At 40.7% G+C, this 15,153-nt stretch overlaps 1 protein-coding gene across 1 annotated transcript; it reads right to left on the bottom strand.

Annotated features, from left to right (window-relative positions):
- Window positions 1-4,543: 4,543 nt before the first annotated feature.
- On the bottom strand, window positions 4,544-14,073 carry LOC117662267 (C-type lectin BpLec-like). Its single transcript, XM_034411593.3, has 6 exons — window positions 13,913-14,073; window positions 13,584-13,662; window positions 11,711-11,802; window positions 11,452-11,592; window positions 6,532-6,646; window positions 4,544-4,846 (listed from the first exon to the last, which is right to left on the bottom strand). The coding sequence occupies exons 2-6, from the start codon at window positions 13,648-13,650 to the stop codon at window positions 4,779-4,781; spliced, it is 483 nt and encodes a 160-aa protein (XP_034267484.1). The 5' UTR covers window positions 13,651-13,662; window positions 13,913-14,073; the 3' UTR covers window positions 4,544-4,778.
- Between the last annotated feature and the right edge of the window lie 1,080 nt (window positions 14,074-15,153).

Genomic DNA, 15,153 nt, shown 5'->3' with positions numbered 1-15,153 from the left:
ACTGGAGCCTCACCATATCTTTCTATCACATAAGAATCATGAGTCAAACCAATACAGTAGAGGCTAATGATCTTTAAAAACCCAGAGGGAAGTCATGTTAACTGAACTGAACTGAACTGAACAGAGCTGTATTGGTTAGTCTGAACTGAAAGAAATTCATTGGTGAATGTCAACAAGTGAACTCTTTGGTCAGTTAGGGACTTGAATCTGAATCTCTCATTTTATCAGCTTAACATCTAGACTACTCTACCAAGACAAATTGAAACATTTGAATCATGGGAAGAAAAGCAGCAGCTCAAAACGATCAATTTCTGCTACTGCCAGCATCCCAAGATGAACTCACCAAACAGCATTTTCTCATTTGTAACAAGGAGGTTTTGCAGTAACAGAGATAATGGTTCGGAAAGAAAATATATTGAAGGACAACAGAAAAACCGCAAAGTGGAAGGATAACCAAAAAAAAAAAAAACAAGTGGGAGGAAAAGACAGGGTTAGGGTTGTAAAATAACAGAGCTCTGTGTTAAAATTGCACCCCATGTGAAATGAATGATGCATCTTTAAGGGGTTTTCTTTTTCCATAATCACATCTTTCAAAGCACTTTTACCTAGCCTTTTAAACTAAGAATGATATTAGAAGATTTTACTAGCAATGAAAATATGTGTGTGGGGGTGGGTGGGGTTCTATTTGCTTGCCCATTATCAAATGATAAGCAATAGAATCTGCCCATTCATTGCAGACCCTCAAGCATAAGTATTTATAAACTCACCAAAATTCAAGAAGCTTTCCTGGATATTCAGCTTTTGAGTGTCATGTTCTCCTGACACTACTGCTTTTATCTAGATCTCTGTTGGAATCTGGAGGAAACCTGGGGCAGAAGGATGAAGTATTTCACTTCCTTGTTGTGTAACTATGGCCAAGCTAAGCTGGGGGGCATTTAGAATGAAAGGGGAGATAGCAAGTTATCATGCTATCTGTGATCTTGACATAGAAAGTATCCAGCAACACTTAAAACTTTATAAGCAGCAACCAACATCTTTATAATTCAAACAATACTCCTTTTAAATTTGTTTCGTCTCTTACAGGAAACTTTAAGAAATCTGCAGATATGGTCCCTTTATTATCATGGATTCTTTATTGACTAGAGACATTCCCACGGATGTTGATTTAACCAGAAAGTATTGGCATTGCGTTCAATGATTGCTTTATAGCTCTTCAGCATTTAGAACTGGCATCCTGCCTTAGGGTTGATTTTGCCAGGGGGCTAAAGAACAAAAAATAGTTGGATAGAATATAGCTATAGCAATATGTGTGTAATGACATTTGGAGGTAATTAGCAGTTTGGACAAATACCCAGAATCATAAGCAGGAAGACGTAAGCAGGAAGACAACTTGAGTAGGATTCTGTAAAGGTTGAAGGAGATGACGAGAAAATTTCAGAATCTCAAACAAGTGAAAGCAATGTCTGCAGTGTTATTAGACAGAAAATGGCTTGATGTGTAGCTTACTCATTCATGAGGTGTGGGATGAGTGAATTATGTTGTGAGGAGTGAGTTAGCCTAGAAAAATTTGGTCTACGTTGTAATAGTCACGAACTGCCACGTGGATAAAATTATGCCGGAGCAACTGAGCACAGTCAAATACCTTTCAATAGCACAATTCAACTTTGTCGCCTTATATTTTGATTAGAGAGAGTATTGTTTTCATGCCTTCAAATTTGTATGTTCCGCAGCACATCCTTATAATTTATGTTCCTCCTTTTCCATAAATATGATCATGTACTAATACTTATTGCAGTGGTGGAATTCAACTGGTTCTATCCTGTTCGGGCGAACCTGTCACTGCATTAAGTGTTTGCCAGCTGAGTTCCATCCTAAGATTTACGGTAGCCTGGCCAAAGAACCTAATCTGTAGTTGAGATAAGGCTGGTCTTGTGAGACATTGGACTACTGCGCATGTCTACATTCTTTCTTTTCTAACTTCCTGATTTTTCCTTTGTCCGGTAAAGATGTAGTTATCTAGTTTTGTTTGTTTTTATAATAAAATGTTTCTTAGAATACATTCAGGTTTTCTTTCTTTGAAAGTATACAGCATGGAAAACAAGATCCAATCACCTCTAATTAATTACAGTTTCCCCAGAGCGGGAACGAGGCTGATTCATGCTTTGACAGAACCGGTAACGGCAGCTGTGGGAGGCTCCGCCCACCCGCCTGGATGTCATCATGTCCCATATTTTACCCTCTGCACATGCACAGAAGATATGTGCGTGCCAGTGGTGGGTTTCAAATTTTTTTACTACCAGTTCTGTGGGTGTGGCTTGGTGGGCATGGCATGGCTTGGTGGGTGTGGCTTGGTGGGTGTGGCAGGTGAAGGATACTGTAAGATCTTCATTCCCACCTCACTCCAGGGGAAGGTTACTGTGAAATCCCCATTTCCTCCTGATCAGCTGGGACTTGGGAGGCAGAGAATAGATGAGGGAGGGGCCAGTCAGAATTTTTACTACCGGTTCTCCAAACTACTCAAAATTTCCGCTACAGGTTCTCCAGAACTGGTCAGAACCTGCTGAAACCCACCTCTGGTGCATGCTCACATTTGCGAACCGGTAGTGAAGGTAAGTGAATACCATCCCTGACTTATTGCTAAAGCTTTACAACTTTCTGTTGACCAAACCTAGTTTGGATTGAATAAAGCAATTTTTGGTTCAGATCATCGTGCTTCATTTCAGGATTTCAGATCATTTTGAAGAATCATTCACTGAAACCAGGAGTTCAAGCAATCCTTTCTAGTCCAAGGAAATCTGAGTTCTTTTCAGATTTAGGTCCCATCCTCATAGATCTGATCTCTCATTAACAATTAACCTTCAGTCGACCCAAACTTTACTAAGCCTTATTGTTCTTTGCTCACTGAAAAGTGAACACACAGGAAGTCCTCAATGTACGACCAGAATTGAGCACAAAATTTATGTCGCTAAGTGAGAAATTTCTTAAGTGAGTTTTGCTCCATTTTATGACTTTTCTTCCCACATTTGTTAAGGGAATCACTGCAATTGTTAAATTAGTAACCCAGTTGTTAAGTGAATCCGGCTTCCCTTTTTACTTTGCTTGTCAGAATGTGGCAAAAGATAGTCACATGACGCCGGGACACTGCAACCGTCATAACTGTGAGTCAGTTGTCAAGCACCTGAATGTAAGTCATATGATCATGGGGAAGCTGCAAAGTCGTAAGTCTGAAAAATGGTCATAAGTCATTTTTTTCAGTGCTGTTGTAACTTTGAATGGTCACTAAGTGAAGTGTTGTAAGTCAAGGACTATCTGTAAATATTCTTTGCCAATAACATGTTGTTCTCATATTTATGCCAATTCAATAAAATCCTGGAGTTTTTTTGGCATTATGCTTTGTTTTTTGTTTTTGTTTGTTTGTTTTGTTTTGTTTTGTTAGTTACCCTAACATAGGCTAATGAGGCAGATATTAATTAAAGCAATAAGATTCAATAATAAGAATATTTACTTTAGCCACCTGGCCAAATTCTTTTCTAAAGCTTCTATATGCATTTCATGGCGTAATATATAGTTGTTGTTGTTGGTTTTTTTTTTAAAAAAAAAAGAGTGACCAGCCTATTGGCCATATGGCACTGTTCTTCTCATTTGTCATTGATAGATATATTTCAGTACCTCCTGCCATCGAAATTTACAGTCAACCTCAAAAGCTTTCCAAAAACTCTGAATCAGAATTAAAAAGAAGTTGCTGGCCATAGAAATGCACAGGAGAAGATCTGATTCTGATCCATTGCCTTTCATATAAAATTGGATTTCAACAGTGTTTTAGATTTCATTTATTTACCTTTCCAACTGCCCGTCTGTCTTTGCAAGTTTAAGTGACTCCTGTGCCTCCTTAAGAATATATTTAGGCAAAAATACCAGGCAATAGAAGCAAAAGAGCCTGAGTGGCGTAGGAGGCTAATGCCTCCTAAGGCAGCATTTAACATCCAGCTGCCTGCAATTACTGTGAGTTCAATTTTCCCCAGGCTCAAGGTCGACTCAGCCTTCCATCCTTTCTAAGGTGGGTAAATTGAGGACCCAGTTTGTGGGGGCAATAAGCTGACTTTGTATAAATATACAAAAGTATGAAGGCTATTGCTTAACGCATTGTAAGCTGCCCTGAGTCTCCAGAGAAGGGCGGCATATAAATCAAATTTTAAAAAAAGGGGGGGGGGGACATCTGTAAGGAAACTATACAAGTCAAGATGGCGGCCATAATTTTGTGCTGAAAAGAATGCATGAAAAAAGGGAAGGGTTGGTGCTTCAATTTCAGTCATGACCACCATCTTGGTATTTTTGGACCCCCTTCTGCTATGATGCCCCTGGGGGACAACATGTGTTTTCTCCCCTCTCTTCCATTCATTCCTTTTATTCCTTTCTCCTAAAACACTGGGATGAAACATTTGAATTTGATGCAGCCAATATAACTGCTTCAGCCCCACCCAACCCCACCCAATGTTGCCATCCCACGTTCTTGAATGATAGAAATAGTCCCAGAAACTTTGCATTATATACATGCTGCAGAGAATTTATTCACATTGTATTTCCATTGAGAAAGGGGAGGAAGACCGGGTAATGATGTAGTTGTCTATTCTAAGGGGAAATGTGGATGGGAAGGGAGGAGATCTGATATTTCCTTCTGGATGATTCAGCGGCAATAAAATCAACAGAGTGTCGATCAAATTTGCAGGTGTTTTGTAGCTGGGTCTGGTTGCATCCCAGTTGCTGTAGTCCAGATGGCTCTACAGTTGGTACTTACAAATGTAAGCATTTAGATTGCCACAAAAGTTATCGTTCCACAATTTAAAACCTAAAAGGCCAAAGGTAAGACAGAAGTTACTTTTTAATTCCTTCAACAGTGGTCTGGAAAACATTGTCATTTGTTTCCATTGCATTCAAGATCTCTACTAGCCCCAATGGAACTTCCCATGAAAAGGAAAGCAAATTTTGACTTTGCATTGGAAAGGGGAAAGGGGAAAGGGGAAAGGAAGGGAGGGAGGGAGGGAAGGAATTCACATGAACATTATCCCTGATGTCACAATTCAAATAACACTCATTTTTTTATCTAGAATGAGAGATGCAGGCCCTGCCCTTAATTGCCAATAATAATTGAACTATACAAATAAATTTCCTGAGACAGAAATAAAATATGGAATACATTAACTATGGATACAAAAATGAAGGCATAAAAAAGTGAAAGGAAATAAGGAGTGGAACTTGCTGCTCTAATGTCTGAATTCTTTTGGCTGAACCAGGTTATTTTTTTTTCACATCAAACAGAGAATCTCACCTAATCCAAAACATTTACGCAAAAGGCAGTGAAGGTCCCACTAAGATCTTAACACAGTAACAATTACAAGCATAGCAAATCATTTCATTAATAATTTTGCTGCCCTTTCATTTCACTTGTGACCTGCTCTGTGAAGTGGCTACCACACTCTTCCTAACAAGAGGCCCAGTTCCGAGTATTCAATAAGATACAGCATGCTCATTTGAAAAAGTTTAGGCCTGTTTTCTCTATACTGCTGCTTTCTAGATATGTTTGACATCTCTTCTCAGTACTCCATTGGAAAAGTTTACTCCATTGGAAAGTTTACTCTGATGCATCTGGTGGGTACCAGATTTTGAAAAGACTGAGTTATAACTGGATTATAATTATATCTTTGCCCTTGTAGAAAGCTAAACATTTCTCCTAAAGGCTATTACGGGGGGGGAGAGAGAGAGAGAGAGAGAAGACATCTTTAGGTTTGAATTATGGAAAATTCCATAGGCTCCATTAAACTGACTTATGGGATTACTCCAAATTAAACAAGTAAAATGTTGTTTTCCTGATACTCCTATCTTGAAAACCTGGTACATCAAGAAGCGAGAAATTATTGGATTAGAATTAAAACATGGTTAGAAGAAATGCTTGAACAACATATTGATTTAAAACCTGAGCTGTTCCTTTTGAGTATCCTTCCAGAGAAATTAGCAAAGAAAAAGTATATTTGATTATACATGTAATAACTGCAGCAAGGATAGTATTTGCACAAAGATGGAAGGTAGAGAAAATCCCTTCAGAAGACGAAGTAATTAAAAAAATATTAGATTGTGCAGAAATGAATGGACTGATTTTGATAATTAAAGAAAGAGAGGATTCAGAATATTACAAGGTATGGAGACAATTTTACAATTGGTTAGAGAAGAGATATAGATAAATGTATTAATAGTAAGCAAGAAAATGTTATAATAAATGAAGTATGGGGAGAATGTCATAATAAAGAAATGGGAAAAATCAAGAAATGATGATCGGAGGAGTAAGAAGAAGAAGACACAAAAGAAACACCTAGATGATACACCGAATGATTGATTATATATTGTGTGTTTGTTTATAAAATAAAATAAAACATTTTTATAAAAAAAAAAAAAGAACCACCAGGTAAGAAGTGTTTATTTTTTATTTATTAGTTCAATTTATATGCCGCCTTTCTCTGAAGACTCAGGGCGGCTTACCTGAGAATTTTGTCAGCTCCACACAGTGTTCAATCTTTCTAGAGTTGTCTGGCTGGTGTGCCATCCAGGCTTTGTAATTGTAGGTGGATTCATCAGCCCATCTCCATCGCCTTTTCTGTTGACAGAAGACCGACCACGATCACGTTTAAAAAGTAAGTAACCTTTATGATGATAAGCTAAACAGATTGGCTAGAAAGATAGAGTGGTGGGCAGTTCTTAGATCCTTGAACAAGTTCAAGCAGTCTCCTCAAATAGTTAAGTGACCATTTGTAGTGTACAAATTAAAATAAAATAAAAAATAGCAAGGTATCACATCAGTAGTGGGTTTCACTTACCTTCACTACCGGTTTGGAACTGTGAGCGTATGTGAAGAGAATCTATGATGATGTTCACGCGGATGGGCGGAGCCTCCCGCCGCTGCCGCTAACGGTTCGAAACCCACCACTGTATCACATCATACCAAATTAATGACAGTGAGTCTGGTGGAGATGGTTATGTATAACATTCAGTTCTATGAAATCATGGACCGCAGAGATGTATTTTGTTAAATATTTTGGGCGATTAAAACCATTCTTCTCCCACAGTTCATATTTACCTTAAGAGTAGAAGTGGAAGGCCGCTTGCAATGAACTTTTGTTATTACACTGTCTGGAAGAAGTGGTCCCGCCTTCAAAAAAAATGGGGAGTAAAATAGCACTGCTATTTGGTCCTAATTTAGAAGTCTAAATATCAATAGATATTAGATATCAATATCACTGCAGTCAGTGCAGGATGTAGACTAGGTGAGGCTCTAAGGTAAAGAAAGCTTGGGGGGCTCATTGTTAAAAAATTGCATGAGAAGTGCATAGCTAAATATTATTTACTGGTCATCAACTTAAAGTGAAAAACGCAAATTGTTTTCAAATAAAGGCATATATTGCTTATATATTTTTCATTCAGCTACCTTGATCTCTCTCATAGATTATAATAGAATAACCTGGAAACCAGGGGTGAAATCAGTGGTAGGATTCAAATAATTTAACAACTGGTTCTGCGCCCTAATGACCAGCTGGGTAGGCATGGCTTGGTGGTCATGTGACCATGTGGGTGTGGCCAACTCAACATCACTCACATCGATGGGCGCTTCGCTTTAGCTGTTACAATGTAATAAGGGTTAACCAGAGAGGCAGTTTCTGTAAGGAGGGCAATAAAGATTAGGCTAGAAACAATACCAGAATGTTTTCTTCCTGCCTTCCTTACAGGATTAGCCCTGTAAAGTGGAAAAAAACAAAATAAGATTTCTTCCAACAGCCGGTTCTCCAAACTGCTTAGAAAGTTAACAACCGGTTCTCCCGAATAGGTGTGAACTGGCTGAATCCCACCACTGGGTGAAATCCAGGAGGTTCTGACAGGTTCTGGAGAACCGGTAGTGGAAATTTTGAGCAGTTTGGAGAACCGGCAAATACCACCTCTGGCTGGCCTCAGAGCGGGGTGGGAATGAAGATTTTGCAGTATCCTTCCCCCAGGAGTGGGGTGGGAATGGAGATTTGCAATATCCTTCCCCCAGGAGTGGGGTGGGAATGGAGATTTTGCAGTATCCTTCTCCTGCCATGCCCACCAAGCCACGCCCACAGAACCAGTAGTAAAAAAAATTGGATTTCACCACTGCTGGAAACAATACTTAAAGGATATATAGACATATAGATATATAGATACACACACACATACACACGGGTGTGTGTATAATTTATACACACATTATACATATACACAGACATGCACAAATATACAGTGTTGGCAAAATAAGTACAGAGTCAGTTTTATTTCTATAAGTAATAAAGAAGTGGTCTGCCAAATCAAAAAACTTATATCAGGTACAACTTTAAGAAAATCATTCTCGACTTCTCACTAACCTAAAAGTTTGGCAGAGGGGGGGGAAAGAAAATATATGTATAAAGAATGGGAAATATAATAATAAAGAATTGGCTTCCCTCTTCTTCAGGACAATTTCGGTCATTTATCATGTTCTCTAACATGTCAATTTAAAAATCTCTTCATCCACACTTCACTGCGAATCATTCAATGTTAATGAGTTGGAATCTTTTTATCTTTGTTAGTAAACATTACTGTTTAAACAATGGCTACACAAGATTTTACCAGCTACAGTATATATAAAATACCACATAAATTTCCAAAAGCCAAAGAGAAAAATTCTAAAATTTTGTGAGGCACTGTGGATTGTGAGATCTCAGTTTAGTGTGTGCCTAAATCCAGCACAGACTGCAGTTATGAGTACCAACAAACAATCTCTTGTTATATAGTTTATCTTGTTCCAGCATTTTTTAGACCATCGATGGATCCCTGGCCAGACTTTAGCTCCCATTCAGGCCCTTTTAATGTATACGACAGCCAACCTCCTTGTACTGCGAGACTCCCCCTTCTTGCAGGCTTGGCCCTCCACACTATCGAGGCCCTACCTCGATGACGGGTTTTGGAATCCCGAGAGGTGGCATGGCGCGAAGAGAGGGTTGAGGGGTTTTTTAAGTTTGTTTTTAGATAAGATTTTAAGGGATTTGGGGGTAACCAGAGTGGGTTTGGAGGAAAACCCACCAGGGTTGGGGCCGAGGCTGGCGGGGGGCTGCGGCATTAGAGCTGCGGGGTCAGATGTTAGGAGGGGGCTAGAGTCCAATTTTATGACGGCCGTTCTATTAGTACTGTGGGTGGGAGGGGCAGATATGGTGGGAGCAGGGAGCATATCATGTTTACACTGGTAAGATCTCATATTAAGACTTACCCAGTGGTGATAAAAGCGGCAAAATGTAACTATTTTGCCACTCTTATTGCATCATCAGATAATCGCCCGGCTGCCCTGTTTAGAGTGACCCCCTCCCTGCTCCACCAGGGAGCATGGGAGGACAGGGCCAAGGACTTTGTGCAGTATCTGTATGACAAAATCGCTCAGATTCAGGAAGACTTGGACTCTGACTGGGTAGATTCAGGAGCGATGATGGAGGCAGGTCTTGAGAATGTTATCTGGGAAGAGTTTGATCCTGTGACTCCCAAAGACGTGGACAGGATTCTGGGTAGACTGAGCACAGCCACATGTTTATTGGACCCGTGTCCCTCCTGGTTGGTGCTGGCCTCTTGGGAGATGACACGAGGCTGGCTCCAGGGGATTATAAATGCTTCATTGAGTGAGGGTGACTTTCCCGCCACCTTGAAAGAGGCGGTGGTGAGGCCTCTCCTCAAGAAGCCTTCCCTGGACCCGGCAGTGTTAGCTAATTATCGTCCAGTCTCCAACCTTCTCTTTGTGGCAAAGGTTGTTGAGAGTGTGGTGGCGCAACAGCTTCCTCAGTACCTGGATGAAACGGTTTATCTGGATCCGTTCCAGTCGGGCTTCAGGCCTGGGTACAGCACAGAAATGGCATTGGTCGCGTTGGTGGATGATCTCTGGAGGGCTCGGGACAGGGGTTGCTCCTCTGTCCTGGTCCTATTAGACCTCTCAGCGGCTTTTGATACCATTGACCATGGTATCATGCTGCACCAGTTGGAAGAGTTGGAGGTTGGGGGGGGCACTGTGTTGCGGTGGTTCTCCTCCTTTCTCTCCAACTGGTCGCAGTCTGTGTTGGCAGGGGGGCAGGGGTTGACCCCGAGGTGCCTTATATGTGGGGTGCCACAAGGGTTGATCCTCTTGCCCCTTCTGTTCAACATTTATGTAAAGCCACTGGGTGAGATCATCCGTGGTTTCGGGGTGAAGTACCATCAGTATGCTGATGATACTCAGCTGTACATCTCCACCCCAGACCACCCTAATGATGCCTTTGAAGTGATGTCCCGGTGCCTGGAGGCCATGCGGATCTGGATGGGGAGAAACAGACTCAGGCTCAACTCATCCAAGACTGAGTGGCTGTGGTTTCTGGCATCCCGATATAGTCAGTTGGTGCCATCACTGACTATTGGGGGCGAGTCATTGGCCCCCACGGAGAGGGCTCGCAACTTGGGTGTCCTCCTGGATTCACGGCTGTCTTTAGAAGAGCATTTGACAGCTGTGGCCAGGAGGACTTTTTATCAGGTCCACCTGATTCGCCAGTTGCGTCCCTTTCTGGATCAGGACTCCTTACGCACGGTCACTCATGCCACTTGTCACTTCCTGCCTGGACTACTGTAATGCTCTCTACATGGGGCTCCCCTTGAGGAGTACCCGGAGGCTCCAACTGGTTCAGAGTGCGGCTGCAGGGGTGGTTATGGGAGCGACGTGGTGATCCCATGTAACACCTCTCCTGTGCGAGCTGCACTGGCTCCCGGTGGTCTTCCGGGTGCATTTCAAGGTTTTGGTTACCACCTTAGAGCGCTCCATGGCTTAGGACCTGGTTACTTACTGGAGTGCCTTCTGCCACCAGTAGCCTCTCACCAGCCAGTACACTCACATAGAATGGGGTTCTTCAGGGTGCCGTCAGCCAAATAGTGTCAACTGGCGGCCCCCAGGGGGACAGCCTTCTCTGTGGGGGCACCTGCCATCTGGAATGAGCTCTCCCCGGAGATACGGACGATCCCGGATTTACACACCTTCCGCCATGCCCTCAAGACTTTTTTATTTCAGCAGGCTGGCCTGGCCTAATTTCCCTTTTAAATTGTAAATTTTAAATTTGTTTTAAAATATTAGGGGTGTTTTAATTTGTTTTGGGCCAAATTATTTAATGGGTTTTTATACTGTCTTTTAAATTTTGTAGTTTGTGTGTTTTATCTTTTTGGCTGTTCACCGCCTGAGTCCTTTGGGAGTAGGGCAGTATATAAATCCAATAAAATAAAATAAAATAAATAAATATATCAGCAAGTAGTTAACCAAAAATAACAAAATAATGTTTATAAAATTACTGAGTAAAGAATGCCATACGTAGACCAAGAATTTAAAAAAAATGAAATGAAAAATGTCAGGCTCACCCCAGAGATATCACGGAGCCCCATCCAGACATGGCTAGAGGATCCCTGTTTGTCTTTGACGTATGCAGACACCAGCGAGGATTCTTGAGAGCTGAGGATAGAGGCGAGATGACATCCTGGGCCATAGCTCTGGCACTCAAGCTAGGAACACAGAGAGGACAAGAAGTTGCACTCCATGCTCATGGATGGGATAGTCGCAAACTTTAACCCTTGCACATCTCCATTTGTGCAATTTTGGTTTCTGGTCTGTGGTTCTTACCTCAGCATCATCCCAACTTAGTCGCTGATCAAAATATCCGTAGCAGTTCCCTTGTTTCTGCAACCAGTCTCTGTTGCATGATGCAGCCTTGGCTGTAGGGAGACAAAAGGAGGAAAAATAAATGATAGATAATTGGGATAGATTCAGGGGTGAAATGCTCCCGGTTTGGACTGGACCGCCAGATCCGGTAGCGATGACGGTGGGTGGTTCAGAGAACCAGTAGCAAAAATTCTGCCTACCCCCTATGCCTAGCTGAGTTGCTCAATCATCAGAATCTTTTTTTTTTAACTTTTAAAAGCATTTTTTCTTTGGCTGAAAAAATGCTTTTAAAAGTAAAAAAAAAAAAGCCTCTGATGATCGCATGGCTCAGCTGGGATCTGAGCCTTTTAAAAGGGGTTGTAGAAAAAATGCTTTTAAAAGTTTTTTTAAAAAGTTGGCCACGCCCACCCAGTCACATTACCACCACCCCACCAAGCCACGCCCACAGAACCGGTAGTAACAAATTTTACATTTCACCACTGGATAGATTGCAGATGTCCATGAATGGAATCTCTTCAGTTGGGAGTAGACACGATTGGAAGGGTTGAGGGCTATGGTTTAGCAAGAAGAGAAGTTTTTCTGGTTTGAGGGATAGGATTTCAAGATGGAGCAAAATAATCCAAGGACACAAAATACTTCCACTTCAGATTAACAGAGTTAGAAGGTACCTTGTAGGTCATCTAGTCCAACCCCCAGCCCAAGCAGACCCTACACCATTCCAGATGGCAGTCCAGCCTATTCTTGAAAGCTTCCAGTGATGAAGCTCCCACAACTTCTGAAGACAAGCTGTTCCATTGGTTGATTGCTCTCACTGTCAGAAAGTTTCTCCTTATTCCCAGGTTAAATCTCTCCTTGTTCAGTTTCCATCTATTATTCCTTGTCTTGGCCTTTGGGTTATAGATATATCGGAAAACAGATATAGATATATTGGAAAATAGTTTGACCCCCCTTCCTCTCTGTAGCAGCCCCTCAAATATTGGAACACTGCTATCATGTCTCCCCTGATCCTTCTCTTCACTAGACTAACCATACCCAGTTCCTGCTACCGCTCATCGTATGTTTTAGCCCCCAGTCCCCTAATCATCTTGGTTGCTCTACTCTGCACTCTTTCTAGAGTCTCAACATCTTTTTTATAGTGTGGTGACCAAAACTGGATGCAGTATTCTAGGTGTGGTCTTACTAAGACTTTATAGAGTGGTATTAGTACCTCCCTTGATCCTTTACAACCTTGAAAGTGGCCCAAAATCTATTTTCCAGACCAATTTTAAGGCCCTCAAGGGGGTTGGAAGAATATTAGTGCCTAAAGGTTCCCCTAATCTTATATTCTGCCTTAAAACACACCCAAAATCTCATATGGACAATCCTAAATCACTAAAACTGCCACATTGGAATCATTGAGAAAGGTTTCAGTGTCTGAGGGAGAAAATTATTATTACTATTCCTGCCCTTCAGATGGAAAATTACATTTAAACATGGAAACTGAGAAATTGTCTGAAGTAGTGTAGGGTTTCCTGCCTAAGCAGGGGGTTGGACTAGAAGACTTCCAAGGTCCCTTCCAACTCTGTTATTCCATTCCATTCTATTCTATTCTATTCTATTCTATTCTATTCTATTCTATTCTATTCTATTCTATTCTATTCTATATCACATTGCTGAAATGCTGTATATCCATTTTATTAGTGTGCTTCAGCAGTACAGTTTCAGAATGCTGGGGACAGCGTGAAAATTCTGTCCTGTATTTTGCATATGAAGATATCTGAAGACAGTATTTATTTTTCTAAGTTGTTTAATTTGCTATGTTCACCATATCATGATTAATAGGGGGGGGGCTCACCTCCCAAAAAAGGATTAGTGATCAATATTCCAAGGCAACAGAGGCCGATGTACATAGAGAGTCCCATCTTTTGGCTGCCCTTTAGAAGAAAAGAGAAGCAGATGTGACAGAAGAATTAATAGAACAACATTTATATTAGTTTACTGACAAAGAAAGGAAATTTTGGAGTTCCATAATTTAATGTTGAGCCTCGTCAACCTGCAAACTTTTCTGTTGTGCTTCCTAGCATACAACTCATGAAAAGCTTTATTGCTATTTCAAAATCCCATCTTCTTATTGCAAAGCCAGATCACAGAACAGATAACAGAGAATATTTAATCAATACTTACCAAGAATCCCTTCAGCCTCTCACCTTGCAAAGTTTTTCAACTGGGGAGGTTGAAGAACTTTGAGTTGGTGGACGTTTGGACTGGTGGATTCACACTTTCAGAGCTACCATTAAATAGTCTCCAGATAGGCCTGGCCCAACATCAAAATGGACAACTTTCTTCAAGGATTTCTTGGTCCACCCTCTTCATTTTCCATTAACTGATAGGAAAGCAAGTGAAACTGAGGTCAAAAGATAATTGGCTACATTTCAAGAAAGAAAATGGGAAGCAAACACCATCCTTCATTAAACATGATCATATTTACTTGATTTCTTTATTCTGTTGGTTTTAACTCTCATGATTTCTAACATATGTTATGTCAAATATTAACACAATTAAGGAAAATTCCATTGGATATACCCTGAAGGGAAAAAAGACACTATTGTTCCACTTTTGCTTTATATAATTTTTATTAAAAGTGCTATAAGGAATATAAAAGCTAACCCAAGCTAATAAAAGCAAAAGAAGAAGCAAAGATAAAAGAAGTTAGAGAGAGAAGAAAGAGAAGACAAAGAGTGCAGAAAATCAAAGCAAAAAAGAACAGAAAATAGTACCTTCCAATTTCTTCTGCAACATATTATATTTTGACTCTTACTTTATGATTACACAAAAAGAACTCAGTTTTTCTTTTTCTATAATCTAATTTTATTCTAATTATCCAAAGGACAAATCATAAGATATCCATGTCAGGCCATTATAAGCAGGATAATGAAGCTTACTGAGAAAATTTAATCTTATGGAGTTCCTCTGTGCATTCACTTATTTCATACTCATGACATAACTATATCTCCTTTCCACCATTTGTGTCTACTATGCCTCCCCAGCTTCTTCAGATGCATTCTGCCACAGGGAATAGTTAACAGTATCAAAGGAATCTTTATGGGCTCTTCCATGAGAAGCTGAGCTTGCATGAGGCCGAGGTAAGACCTGAAATCTCTAAGAAAGCTGTGGAGAATATGGGATGAACGAAACATCTAGGCCTCAGGTGCTTCCCTCTTGTCAGGTGCCAAAGCTATGGCTATCCTCATGAGGTTTTCGCTTCATGATTGCATCTAAACAATCTTCATCCTGGAGTGATGTCATCAGGAAGAGATCCATGCTGTTACATCCAGACGCTCTTTTTTAAATCATAAAATATATTAATTACGTTTCTGTGCTCATCCGCTTCCTTTGAATTTGGCACCACGCATCACTAAATCTCT

This window comes from Pantherophis guttatus, chromosome 4 (assembly GCF_059756535.1).
Source record: "Pantherophis guttatus breed Tessera chromosome 4, ASM5975653v1, whole genome shotgun sequence".
In the NCBI taxonomy this organism is placed as follows: Eukaryota; Metazoa; Chordata; class Lepidosauria; order Squamata; family Colubridae; genus Pantherophis; species Pantherophis guttatus.
Note: the sequence above shows the minus strand (reverse complement) of the source record. Positions and strands in the feature narration are given on the sequence as shown.